At 55.0% G+C, this 13,368-nt stretch overlaps 1 protein-coding gene across 8 annotated transcripts in view; it reads right to left on the bottom strand.

The window, feature by feature from the left end:
* RGS3 (regulator of G protein signaling 3) overlaps nt 1–13,368 on the bottom strand; it is a 155,004-nt gene that overhangs the window by 90,953 nt on the left and 50,683 nt on the right. For 3 of the 8 annotated variants that reach the window (XM_061426561.1, XM_061426566.1, XM_061426562.1), the window contains 6 exons: nt 11,679–11,799; nt 10,270–10,360; nt 9,591–9,646; nt 2,937–3,018; nt 2,075–2,180; nt 616–967 (listed from right to left, as the gene is read on the bottom strand). In XM_061426561.1, the coding sequence (XP_061282545.1) occupies nt 616–967; nt 2,075–2,180; nt 2,937–3,018; nt 9,591–9,646; nt 10,270–10,360; nt 11,679–11,799 (808 nt within the window). The other 5 variants (XM_061426563.1, XM_061426568.1, XM_061426564.1 and 2 more) reach the window with 3 other exon arrangements.

Genomic DNA, 13,368 nt, shown 5'->3' with positions numbered 1-13,368 from the left:
ACACTGGCCCTAGGGATGCTAACAACTCTGCTACAAAGGGTGAAGCCATCGGGGGAGTTTGGGAACCACTCGGGTGAACAAGGGTGAACCACCTTCTTCACTGCAGATGCCCTCAGAGCCTCAAACAGGTGAGCACGCACTGGGAATCTGCTCCAAGAGGAAGACAGTAGGAGGTATTTCTCAAGCTTCCTTGACCTCAGGACACATTTTACCCAGAGTATCTCGGGGGAACAGTGTCTTGGGATACACACACACCATCATCCCACCGCACCATCTTGAAGTTCCTTCGACAGGCGCTCACTGCCCACCACGTGGCCCATTCTGCTATGGAAAAGTGCCATCTGGCAGAAGGCGCTTCCTTCTTTTGAGGTGAAATCTTCCACCCTGTGACATCCCCTGGTCCTGGATCTGTGCCCTGAGACCACAAAGACCCAGCTGCTCCCTCTGCCCAGGACAGCCCGACAGGACGGCCCTGTGGAGTTAACGCTTACCCCGCGTCCCTGCTCCCTACACTGAGCCCCTGGGAGGCTCTTCCCAACACAGCTGAGTCTTTGCCTCTTGTGGCTTCACTCAGGGATCCCAGCCCTTCGCCTTCCCGGAACCGGCCGTCCATACCTGGCTCCCGGGGTTCAGCGGGGCCAGGATGATGTAGTTGGGGTCGGTGGGGGCCGTGGCACGGGATAGTGCGGGCAGGGTGTGCTGGCTCCCGCGCTTGGTCAGCTCAGTGTAGCGCTCCCAGCCGCCGAGCAGCAGCCCGTCAGAGCTGTCACACACCAGGTGACAGCTGTGGCGCTGCTCCGGCCGGGCCTGGGCCCCGTGGGTGCAGTTCTTCTCCCGCTTATTGGGGGGTGACAGGAGGTCGAGGGTCGACTTGCACGAGGCTCGTCGCAGGACCCCTCCATCTGGCCCTGGCTTGACCTGGGGGACCATGCGCCATACAAGCAGGATGATCTCGCTGGGGCAGCTCCTGGAAGTGGCGGGGAGCGGGGATCACAAAGAGACGTTGAGTCTGCTGCTGTTGCTGCTAAGTCACTTCAGTCGTGTCCGACTCTGTGCGACCCCATAGACGGCAGCCCACCAGGCTCCTCTACCCACAGGATTCTCCAGGCAAAAATACTGGAATGGGTTGCCATTTCCTTCTCCAGAAGTTGAGTCTGGGGGAGACCTAAGTCAGGCAGGGTAGGGGCCTGTGGGGGCAGAAAGAAAGAGAGGGGAAGGGGGCAGGGGCAGCCCCCAGTGCTAGAACAGGAAAGGATGCAGAGGCCAGCTAAAGCAGAGACAGCAAAGGGGTCCCTGAGGTCAATTCAAGTTGACTGGCAGGGGCTGGGAAGGGCATTGGTAATAAAGAAAGAAGACCAGATTCAACTAGTGATATTCCTCCTGAACACAGAGTACAAGCAAGCAAGCCGCCTGTGTAAACCCCTCACCCAGTCATTCTAGAAGCAAACCTAAAATGGGACTGTAACTCAGAGGGTCAAAATTGAGGGGTCCCATACATTTTAAGTCTTCCCTGGTGGCTCAGATGGTAAAGACTCTGCCTGCAATGCGGGAGACCTGAGTTCGATCCCTGGGTGGGGAAGATCCCCTGGAGAAGGAAATGGCAACCCATTCTAGTATTCTTGCATGGAGAATCCCATGGACTGGCAGGCTGCAGTCCATGGGGTGGCACAGAGTCAGACACGACCGACCCACCATGTACCAGGATACATTTTAAAGACTAACTGTTTAATTATACAACTGAAAAATCTCTGCAACATCTACCCAGCCTAGAAAACAGAAGGCTTAGCTCTGAGGTAGCAGAACTAATGAGCTCAAGGAGAAAGCGACCCCCTGGAGCCACACCATGAACCACAGGGTGTGTCTGAGAGCTTCTTCCCCCACTCTTTGCTCTGGGATTCAAATTCGCTTGGAGCCTGAACCTTCCAGTTTCAGGCCAAGTAACTGATTTCCTGAGGAGCAAGCAGATGGCTCACAGCTGTGAAGGAGGGACGGGCCAGGCGTGTGCCCAGGGCTGGGGAGGAGAGGGGAGGTTCGAGGCAGCCCCAAGCCCCAGGCCGCCCACCGCCCTGGTCACCGGATCTCGTGAGCCAGCTCCACGCATTTCCAGTGCTCCACAGGCCTCTCGTTCAGCCGCAGCACCGTGTCCAGCTGCTGCAGCCCTGCCCGCTCCGCCGGGCCCCCTGTAGGGACAAAGAAAACTCCTGGAGCCCACAACCCCTCAGAGGGCCTGGGGTCCTTTGCCTCCACAGTGACCTTGGACAAGGATTGCTCCCCTCTGTTTCTTCATCTGTGAATGAGGGCCTGACCTTGGAGGTGCTCAGGAAGGATCTTGAAGGAGGCGCCCCTTTGCCTTCATTTCCTCCCTGCCCGCAGACCCAGTACTGGCTGACCTCTCTGCTGCCAACCTCCCCACCAGGCCTCCTCCCTCCCCAGGAGCTCCCATCCTTCAAGAACCCTTCCTTGCTGCCAGGCTCAAGGCAAGGGGGGCCCCCAGATCGCCACATCCCAGCTTCTCCTCTTAGGACGCTCACTCTGTGATTAGGAGAAGTCTTCTCTTTGTGAAAAGTAGAGAGGGAATGACTATTTTAAAGGGCTCATCAGGCTGGACTAGGATAAAATACTGATTCCAAATCAAGTTCATAAATGATTCTCATTTTCCCATGCAGCCATTGCTGAAAATATAGGTTTAGTTCCTGTTTGAAATGACTGGGAAACAAAATATAAAAGCCTATCTTCACTTTGATTAAAAACAAAACAAAACAAAAAAAGAGTAGGTGTATTTTCATAGACCTCACTTTCATCTGTGGTCATTTAAAAATATTATTCTTTTCATTTTGAAAGGCCAGGACTCTTCAGTCCAGGCTGGGGCTCCCCTTTCAGTTCCAACATCTTGTTTGCTAAGCCCGGGGCCGCCATCACCCAAGATGCTCACTCACCAGAATCCACGGCCTGGACTCGGACCGGAGAGTCACAGCAGATGGTGAAGCCAAAGCCGTCCTTCCCCCGCGGGATGGTGATCTAGGACACAGCCCTGCCCAGTTAATCCCAGAAGCCTGGAGGCTGCGCCTCTGCTCCAAGGTCGGGAAGCCCACGGGCCCCACCCCAGAGCCACCTTCCTCTCCAAGGTTTTTGGAGCCAAGAAGGAGGCTGGCCGGCCCCTCGCCGCCCCTATCTCGGCCCAGGCGTCTTGAGCACTGGGTTGCGGGCCAAGTAGGAAGGCTGGGAGCTCAGGAGGTGAGCCAGGCCCGGGGCCGACAGAGCCCCAGAAGGTGCATGTCACCATCTTCAGCCCTGGCAGACATGTGACCTAGCCCTTTACCTGAGGGCCTGCCGCACTGCCTGGCTCCACCACCTGGCTCCACCTCGCCTGAGCCCCACTGCTTGCTCGGTCCTTTCCTCCCTCCTCCAGCGGCTCATGGAGCATTGCCCCAGGGCTGGCCCTGTGCTGAAGACCGAGAGATGAAGCCGAGCTGCCAGTTACCCTCCCAGAGCACAGGGGAGGGAAGACAGGGATGCACACACTCACTCTCAGGCCAAGGGGCGGGGGACACATCCTGGGAGGGTCTCAGGGCCATCTACCGTCAGAGCTTCCAGGTATCCAGTGAGAGGTCCCAGGTGAGGGGGCAAGTGAGGGCACAGTCCCGGCTGAACCTGAACTAGCCGGTGACCTCCCTGTGCATGCTGCGGCCTGTGTGCATGGCAGGTCCACAACCCCTCCTTTCAGGAGTTCCCTGAGAGGGCCCTGCCATCTGCATGCTCCTGTCAAAGCAACAGGCAATTCCTGGTCTTATGCAGACCTCTCCAAAGCAAAGTGGGACATGATGACCCTTAGAGCAAAAGGTGAGGAGGGTGCTAGGAAGACTCCTCTGTGCTTTGACCTTAGAAGACAGACTTGGTGCACGGCAGGAGCCAGCCAGCGCTCTGTTTGTGTGGATGGCGCGGCAGTGTCCCACCAGCAGCGGCCCGCTGGTTTAGTTTACTGTGGCCTTGCTGTGGGCCCTCTCTGCACACCCCAGTTAGGCTTTGGGGGGCGTGCAGAAGGCCTAGCCCCTGCTTATTCCAAGAGCCATTCCTGGCTGCTCAGAGCAGGGCTATGAGAGCCACAGACTAAGGCAGCTGAAGTCAGAAAAGGGGTCTGGCTCCCTGGACATGGGGTGGGCCCTGGTGCGGCACAGGGAAAGGGCACCCCCACCCTCACCCCAGGCAGGCTGAGGAGGAAGCCAGCTCAGCAACCCTGGAGGAGCTCAAGGGTCACGGCCTTGTGAGAAGACTTCTATCTCCTTCCTTTAAGGGCTGCCTCTTCCAGGTTGGGCGCCTGGCATTCACCTGCCAGTTGACCTGAAGGCCAGGCATGGGAAAGGGGAGGGCCAGGGAGCCTGGGGTGGCCAAGGCACTTGGATGCTGTCAGGAGGCCCCTGAGGCTCTGCTTCCCACCAGCCCTGGGCCTGGATTCAAAGCGAGTTTGTAAAACAGGAAATCTGACAGACAAGGGGAAGGTGGGGGGGGCAGGAAAATACCCCGTTCCCATAAGAATTCTGGGAAAACACACAGCTAAGGCAGGAAGAGAAAAAAATGGAAAGAAAGAAAGAAAAACAAACTCTGGAGTGAGTGTGGAAAGCCCAGGCTGAAGCCAAGGGACGATGACAGGAGACCAGTCCACTCCAGGTGATCGGCGAGGACTTTAGGGGCCCTAGGGCGACCCTCAACCCAGGCCCAAGCTGGGATGCCAACACTTTCCCCATCACCCCAGTGAGGGCCATGCCCCTCCTGCCGGGGGCACGGCTCTGAAAAACAGGCCCCAGTGCCTAGTGCTGAGAGTCTGGGTTCAGGCCTCCAGGGCTGAATCTGGAGAACAGGAGGGTGAGCCAACAAAGCAGCCTGCTCCCCACATCCAGGCAGGACTATGGACAGGAGACCTCTCTGCCTTTCTTGGCACCAGCCTGAGCAGAGCCAGTCCAGATAACAGTTCAGGCCAGCTGGGAAGAGGGGAAGAAGAGAGGGTGTGTGCTTGGTGCGAGGGGTGGGATTGCGAGAAGGAAGCAGGATCATGCTCTGTCCATCGTGACCACCAACCTCGCTGACAGTCTCCAGAGAACATGATCATCACTGCAGCCCTGATGCGGGGCTTGTTTTAGTGTGGCCATTTTACAGAGACGAAAACCAAGGTCTAAAGCAAATGAAGCTCTCAGGGTCAGGAGGCAAGGGGAGCAGGCCTGCCCGAGCTCTAGGATCTCAGCGACTCCTAGCAGAGGCCATCCTTCCAGGGTGGGTTTTGCTATTTCCTGTCCAGAGCAGGAATTGCTACTGCTCCCGGATCTCTCCCATGCCAGCACCTCCATTCTACCTTCGTGCCTTGTTTCAGACCTTCTATCATGGAGGGTCATAGATTTCAACCCCAACCCCCAAATGCCACATTTATTGAACACTCTGCACCGGGCACTTCACATACATTCCATTTACTCTCACAGGCACCATCACATCATCATCCTATTCCATTGACGGGAAGACTGAGGCTCAGGGAGGTAGATACCGTGCACGAGAGCCAGAGCTCAAAAAGAGCAGAACTGGATGAGAGCCTGGGTCTGGCACAAAGCTAGTGCCCTCAGCCCTGCACCACATTCTGGCAGAGGATCCGTTTGGAACTTCAGTCTTGGAGCCCTGGGCACAGACTTGGGGGCACTCATGCCTGACCCTACTCCAACTGCCAGCTAGCCCCGGTCCTCAGACCTGTGGTCCCACATGACCGAGGACTTCTCAACCTCCCAGCCAGTGCCCCCTCTGCCTTACCACCCTACCACCCAGTTGCCAGTGTCACCAGGGCTGCTCCGCAGGCTCTGGAGGGTGAGAGGGCCCTGAGAGCTAGGGACTGCAGGGAGAACACACATGTCCCGCATGAGGTGCAGGAGGCCCCCTCTCAGCATCTCCCCAGACCTAAGCCTGCCTGTTTGAAAGAGTTCATGACCTAGATTCCAGTCTGTTCATTAAAACACAGAGGGACATTGTATACTAAAGAGTCATCCCACAGTCCCATCAGCTTGGATATTCCCAAAATCTGGACATCCCTTGCCTTCACCCTGCCTACATCATGCCTTTTTTATAAGAAAAAAATGTCCCTCATGTTTCAGAAGAGTCCTGTGGGCTGAGGGATCATCCTTCCCACGCTGCCCCACATCCTAACAGTGGAGCCTCAGAGGCAAACCCTCAGTGAAGCTGAGCTCTCAACCCACCTCAAAGCATCACAGCTCCCAGGGAGGAGAAACATGTGTGCATACAGACACATAGACACAGCCTATCTCACACACAAGTGCACACCAACACATGCTAAAACACAATCGAACATACATGACACAAGACAGGAGCTGCTGTCCCATCAGAAGTAGGAAAAGTTAGCCAAAAAAAACCCCCAAAAAACACAAATCCAGTTGCTCAGCCACCTAGCCACTTCCAAGCTTGGGCTGGAGATGCTCTTTGCAACGCACACTCCTCCGAAGTAAAAATGACAGAAAATCAACTAGATGGTCTCGGCTCAGACACCACCCCACCAGTGGTTAGGATGGCACAGGGCTGGCCTCGGCTGCCCCTAGGGAGGCGCGGCAGGTACAGGCTACCTGGGGTCCAGTTCCTGCCTCTGTCCTCCCCCCACATCACAATGAACCTGTGAGGGGCAGGAGGAGGGAAGGAAGGCCCTGCGGGGACAGAAGCCCTTCTTGGTGCGCCCCCACCCCTGACCCCTAAAGACACCCCGTGGACTGCTCCTCCCGCCCAGGGGCCAAGCACCCACCTGGCGGTAGCGGCGCTCCGAGCACACCTTGCAGAGCCCATTGAAGCGGTTCATGACTGCGGGTCCTGCCTCGGCCGCCGCCCCATGAAAACCCGACTCTCCCCACGGCAGTGGGAGCCCGCACTGCGCCCCGTCAGCCTGGCATGACCGCCCTGGGAAGCCCGCCCCGCAGAAGAATGGCAGGAAATCACCTCTCACCTCCCCAAGCCCTGTCTGTGCTGTGTGCCTCTGCACGATAAGCCCAAAGGCTTCCTGAAACCTCCGAATGACAAGGAAGAGGGAGAGTTTTATATTAAAATTCCTGTCAACTAGTTAGTATTCCCCCGGCCCTGGCGGGGAGAGGGCGCCTTTGTTCTGGCTGCATTCTCCGCCATGGGCCACTTTGTGATTCCAGTGTTCTCACAAACACTCCTGGCTGGAGGAGAACCCAGGCAGAAAACACGGCCCACCCTGTAACAACGCCGCCTCCCCCTGCAAATCCCAGGGTCCTCAGTAGCAAACACAGGTAACGAACTCAGCCTGAGGACTTAAGGATGCTTGGGACGTGGTGGGGTGGGGTGGGGGCTGCACCCACAGACTTCCCAGGTCAAGACAGGGAATACGAAACATTTGGAGTCTGCCTGCCGCCCAGAAGGCACTTAAAAGTCAGTTTTCTCATCCATGTACATGGGCTGCTTTAAGGAGCTGATGTGAAAGCATTAGTCGCTCAGTTGTCTCCAACTCTTCAGCCACCCCATAGATTGTAGCCCGCCAGGTTCCTCTGTCCATAGGTTTCCCAGGCAAGAATACTGCTCTGGGTTGCCATTTGATGGCAGACCATAAAGTCAAGTCAGGAAGCGATTTCCAGTCACCAGATAATCCAGCCTCCTCCCTTTACTGGTGAAGAAGTGGGGGCCTGGAGCCATTGAGATGACAAGCAGGGCGGGAAGGGGCTGGGATCAGAGCCCCAGTCTTAGTCTCCGACTTGTAGAGCAGAGCCTGGGGAGCCGAGAGCCCCTTCCACCCACCTGAGGAAAACGACCCCGCCACTCACATTCTTGATGCCAGAGAGGGTCCCTCGGTCCAGCCCAGCTTTGGTTGCTGTGACAGTGGGCAGGTCACCCCAGTCTCCCAGCCTCCATCACCCCATGCACACCTTTTGGGATTTTCCCTGTGCCCTCACCAAGCCTCTGACAATCACCCCCAGCTTGCTGAGTCCTACGGACATCTCCGAGTATACAAACCCAGAAAAATCAAACAACCTCGCAAGGATGTGTCTGTGTGCAAAGTCCGGCCTGAAGCAGGACTCTCCCAGGTCACCTAGAAACCTGCAGTGTTGATGCTCACGCAATTCCCATGAATCCCCAGGGACATTCCCAGGTCACCATCCCCTCTGTGCTCAGCATGTACAGAGAGGGGCCTTTCAGCTCCCACACTGAAGCTGCAGGAAAGCTTTGAAACTCGGCACGAAGCCACAGAAAACAGACCTGGCAAGTTACTCTGATACTGTACTATCCTATATGTTAGCGATTAGACACAAGTTGCAGTTGAAATTAAAATTAATTCAAATTAAGTGAAATTTAAAATTCAGGTCTTTGGTCATACTAGCCACATTTCAAGTGCTCAGTAGCCATAGGTGGCTAGTGGCTGCCGTACTGAACGTCACATGAGGACAGGGACCTCTGAACTGTAGACAGCTATAGGTCAGCACGTGGCACAAAGCCTGGCCCATGTAGATGTTCAATAAATATTTAATGAATGAGGCACTTCCCTGGTGGTCCAGTGGCTAAGACTCTGCACCCCCAAAGTAGGGGGGGGCCAGGTTCAATCCCCCGTCAGGGAACTAGATTCCACACACCGCAACTGAAGATCCCACATACTGCAACTAAGACCCAGCACAGCCAAATAAATAAATATATTTTTAAAAAACCCTAATGAATGAATGAGTGAATGATTTGAGTAAATGAAACAGAAAATGTCTTATAGATAATAATACACCTAAATGTCACATGTTCTCACGGAAAACATCACTGTCCTGTTTTCCCAACTAGGCCACTTGCAGGAGGCAGCCATACCTGAAGCCGTAATTCAGATGCCACCTCTGCTACTTGCTGGCTTGTGGCCATGGAAAGTGACCTAACATCTCTGAACCTTACACATCCCATTCATCTGGGGGATTGGTAGTTAACAACCACCTCAGAGGTGGCACTGAGGGTCATGTTAGGGAACAACAGCGGGCCTGCTCAAGCGCTGGGAGCTTGTTTCTCCCTGTCTGAGTTGTTAGGGGAAACCAGAGATCACCTCCCATGGCCGGCAAAGAGATGGATTTGGATAAATATCCCAGAATCCCCGTGGGAAGGTTCCTCTCCAGATTCGAAGCCCTAAAGAAGTGAGAACCCATCTCATGGTCTCAAGCTCCGTGACAGCCACTCCATGACACCAGAGGAGGGGTAGGGGGTTGCCGAATCTGAAGGGGAGCTGGGTCACAGCACTTGGGGGAAGCAAGGGTCTGAGGGGACCTTGGGAAGGAGGATTCGACTTCAAGAGGCTGGAAGTCAGTACGACCCAGACACTTCCATCTCCAGGGACCGGAGCCTGGCTATCTCCCTACTCCTGCATCAAGCGTGAGTAACCCGAGGAAAGCACAGAAATAACCTCTTAAAAATGCACAACTTCCCTGGGTCTCCAAGCACCAAGTGACTCGGAGTCCCAGGCACCAAACGCTGCCTTGTTCAGGGGTCTCCTGGGCCAAGGGACTGACCAGAAGCAAGTTAGAGCCCAGAGCAGTGCTGAGGGCCCGTCAGTCCTGCCCAGGTTTGGGCCCACCTACCTTGAGTTTCTCCCCGTTCTCAGCATCCTCACCTCCCGGCGTGCTCAACAACGGTTCTGGAAGGTGACACAGCAGAGTCAGAAAGTCTCTACTGGCATCTAAGCACCTGTCCCACAGACCACCCAGAGGCCCAGGCCAGGGTTCCAGGCCCGCGTGGTGGCCCAGGTCACTGCTGGCCTCGAGGGTGTGGCAGTGCCCCAGCTCGGGCCAGGCAGAGATCAGGAGCCAGGTCTGTGTGCAGGAAGGGCAGAGCACAAGGCAAAAATCCTCAGGCCCCACAGCAGGGCCCACCAGCCTGTCTGCAGAGGTGGGTCCCCCAAGGTCAGCCAGGCAGCCTGTAGGGGGTCCTGAGACCACTGACCCTGAGGAGGGGGCCACACAGGAAGGTCCAGAAGCCCAGCCCTCCGTGATCTAGAGGCCAGGGGAGCTGAGCCACTTGGGGTCAGGCCACAACCCTCTCCAAGGAAAGCCCAACCAGAAAAGTAAAGGCATCATGGACGTGAGGCTATGCTCTAGCAGGTGCCCGTGAGACGTTCCTGGACCCAGGGTCTGGTGGTGGCCTGGGGTGAGGTGACTCATGCCACAAAACACAGTGAACGACGCTACCATGCAGGAAGGGAGGAGGCAAGCCCCGGGCCAGCAGAGTGTCTGGGCAGAGCTAAAGGTGGTGTGCACACACCTCTCAGGGGCCGCAGTCTCCGCCTGGCCACCTTCAGGTGCTTGGTCCGGCCCAGGGCCTCCCCCAGCAGGTAGTACCAGCCATTGACCTCCTGTCGTGAGAGAAGGCGTGACATTCTCAGAGAAGGCAGAGGGCACGGGGTAGGCAGCCACCGATCCGCTGAGTGCCTCCCTCAGGAGCAGAATCTCTACAGGGACAGACACGCAAGCCTCCCTTCCACAAAGGGAGCTGCCATGCCTGCACCTCCGGGAAGCCCTTCCTGAAGGCAGAGCGGGTCCTCCCCTTTGCTGAATTCCCACCGTCTCTTGTCCCTGAAGAGCAAGTCAACCCACAGGCCCGCCTCCCCAGCTAGGCTGTGCAAGGCTCTGTGATGTGCCTAGCACTGTTCCTAGTACACAGAAAGTGAAAGTGTTAGTCACTCATTCATGTCTAACTCTATGTGACCCCATGGACTGTAGCCTGCCAGGCTCCTCTGTTCATGGAATTCTCCAGGCAAGAATACTGGAGTAGGTTGCCATATCCTTCTCCAGGGGATCTTCTCAATCCAGGGATCAAACCCAGGTCTCCCACACTGCAGGAAATTCTTTACCACCTGAGCCACCAGGAAAGCCTGGTACACAGAAGGAGCAAAATAAAGCTTGACAAAACAGAAGGGCGGGAAGGGAGGAAAGCAGGCAACCTGAGGCTCCTGAGCAGGCTCCAGGTGGGGGTGGAGGGACATCTCCACCCAAGAAGGAAAGCCAAGGCTGCAGTTAAGATATCTGTGACCCACAGGCAGAATAGAGTCCTCAGCCACCCACCCCAGACTTCACTTCCAAGACGCAGAGCTGGGTGGCAGGATGGAGCAGGTCACCAGGACATCTCCAGGGATGTGCGAGAGGAGCACTCCCTTCCCTGCTCAAAAGCCTCCAGTGCGGGGAGTGCAGTCCAAGTAGAGGTGGGTAAGGGTCTGGCCACCCAGAGACAAGGCCCTCCAGATCCCAGAGTCCTCACCTGCCTGAAGGAAAGTTCCACCAGGACACTCACTCCATCCCCGAGCACTAGCTAGGCCCAGAAACACAAGCCTGGGCCCGCAACGTCAAGGGGCTCCTAGAACAGACTACGAGAAGCACCCAGCCTTCATCCTCCAGGGCAGGGACTGCTCTGAGCTCTGAAGGACCTACCAGTGTCCTTAGAGAAGACACTGGACTCAGAGCCTCCTGGGAAGACTTGGAGCCGCCACACAACTGGTCTATGATATCAAAGAGCTAAGATGAGGGAGCGATGGTCACGCGGGTGACAGTGTGGTCTCAGTGGGGTACCATCTCAGAGATAGAAGCCCTGTCCCAGGGCTTCCAGACAAACGCCTCTGCCTGTACGAGCCCCGGCCGAGATGGCCTGACTCTACGAGAAGTTTCCCTTGGACCCACCTTGTCCGGAGTCAGAAGGGACTTCACCCCGAAGCTCATGCAGCCGATAAGTCCACTTTGTCTGGGAGAACAAGAGACGCTCGCATCAGCACCTTCTCGTCGCACTATATCAAGAGGCCAACTGTCAAGGGTAACACAGGTTTGCCTGGTGCACTGCGGTTTACAAAGCACTTTCACCTGCACCATTTCATTTGATCTTTCCAACTCTGTGAGTTAGGCTGGAGTGGCGCTATTCTCTCCGTTTCACAAAGGAAAAAACGGAGGCTGAGTTGATCCCCTTCCTAAGGTCACAGGACTTACAGTAGTTGAGCCCCAAGGGAAACCCATCAGAGAAGCTCAGAGCTACGTTGGAGGTTTGAGTTGTTCTGGTGCTGTGGGTCTGAAGAGCTGGTCCCCACAGGGAATTTCAGCTCACACATCAGCTGGTGATGCTGAATTCAGGAGAAAAGTGATGGGACCTAAAGCTCAAGAAGCTTTGTCTTGGGTCCAGACAGGAGCTGGTTAGTGCTTGGACAGTTTCAAATCAAGGTTCAAACCAACCTGACACACAAAAGTTCCCAATTCCAATCTGACTTGACTGCCAGCTGGGCAAGCAGACATAAGCCAAGGTCAGGACTCATGGGAATGTCATGCTGTGTCGACAGGCTTGAGTTCAGTTGGATCCTACTTGACCAAGAGTAATTCAAAGTTCCTGAAAAATGTTCATCGCTGAGTTCCAAGGTCCAACAATCAGGGACGGATTGATACTTGGCAGCTTTCAATAATGACAGTATGTGCTGTGCTTAGCTGCTCAGTCATGTCCGATTCTTTCCGACCCCATGGACTGCAGCATGCCATGCTCCTCTGTCCTTAGGGATTCTCCAGGCAAAAATACCGGAATGGGTTGCCATGCCCTCCTCCAGGGAATCTTCCCAACCCAGGGATCAAACCCAGGTCTCCCACATCACAGGCAGATTCATTACCGACTGAACCACCAAGGAAGCCCAAGAATGACAGTATAGATGAACATTACTGAAATGCAAAATATAATCCTGCTATTATGAGAAAAAAAAGTTTACAAATCTATAGATTAATGAGAAAGATGCCCACCAAAATATTAATAGTTGTACCTGGTAGGTGGGATAAGAAAGGGTTTTGTTTCCTCCTTAGAGTTTTTTAGCATTTTTAAATTTTCATAGGGAACAAGCACTTCTTTCAGAATCAGAAAAAAAAAAAAAACACAACAGTATAAATGTATTCAAAAGTATTCTATCCTACCACATCTTTCTCTAGCCTAACACTAGAGTCGCTTTTTTTCCCCACCTCTCTTTTCTTCTCTCTTAGCACATCTCCAAGTCAGTTCCCTTCAGAGACTGGTTTAATATTAACAGCTATTAATCGAGAAACAACATAGGTATTAAGACTGGAGCGGAAGGGACTTCTCTGATGGTCAAGCAGTTAAGGATCTGCCTTGCAGTGCAAGAGAGGCGGATTCGATCCAGGTCCGGGAACTAAGATCCCGCTGCCACAGAGCCACTAAGCCAGAGCGTTGCAACTAGAGAACCCGCTTGCTGCAATTACTAAAGCCTGAGCTCCGGAGCCCATTCCGGGCAGACTAGAGAATCTACGCTCTGCAGTGAAAGATCCCACACGATGCAATGAAGACCCCACAAGCTGCCACTACAACTCGACACAGCCAAATAAACAGACA

This window comes from Bos javanicus, chromosome 8 (assembly GCF_032452875.1).
Source record: "Bos javanicus breed banteng chromosome 8, ARS-OSU_banteng_1.0, whole genome shotgun sequence".
Lineage (NCBI taxonomy): Eukaryota > Metazoa > Chordata > Mammalia > Artiodactyla > Bovidae > Bos > Bos javanicus.
This window is presented reverse-complemented; position numbering and strand designations above follow the sequence as displayed.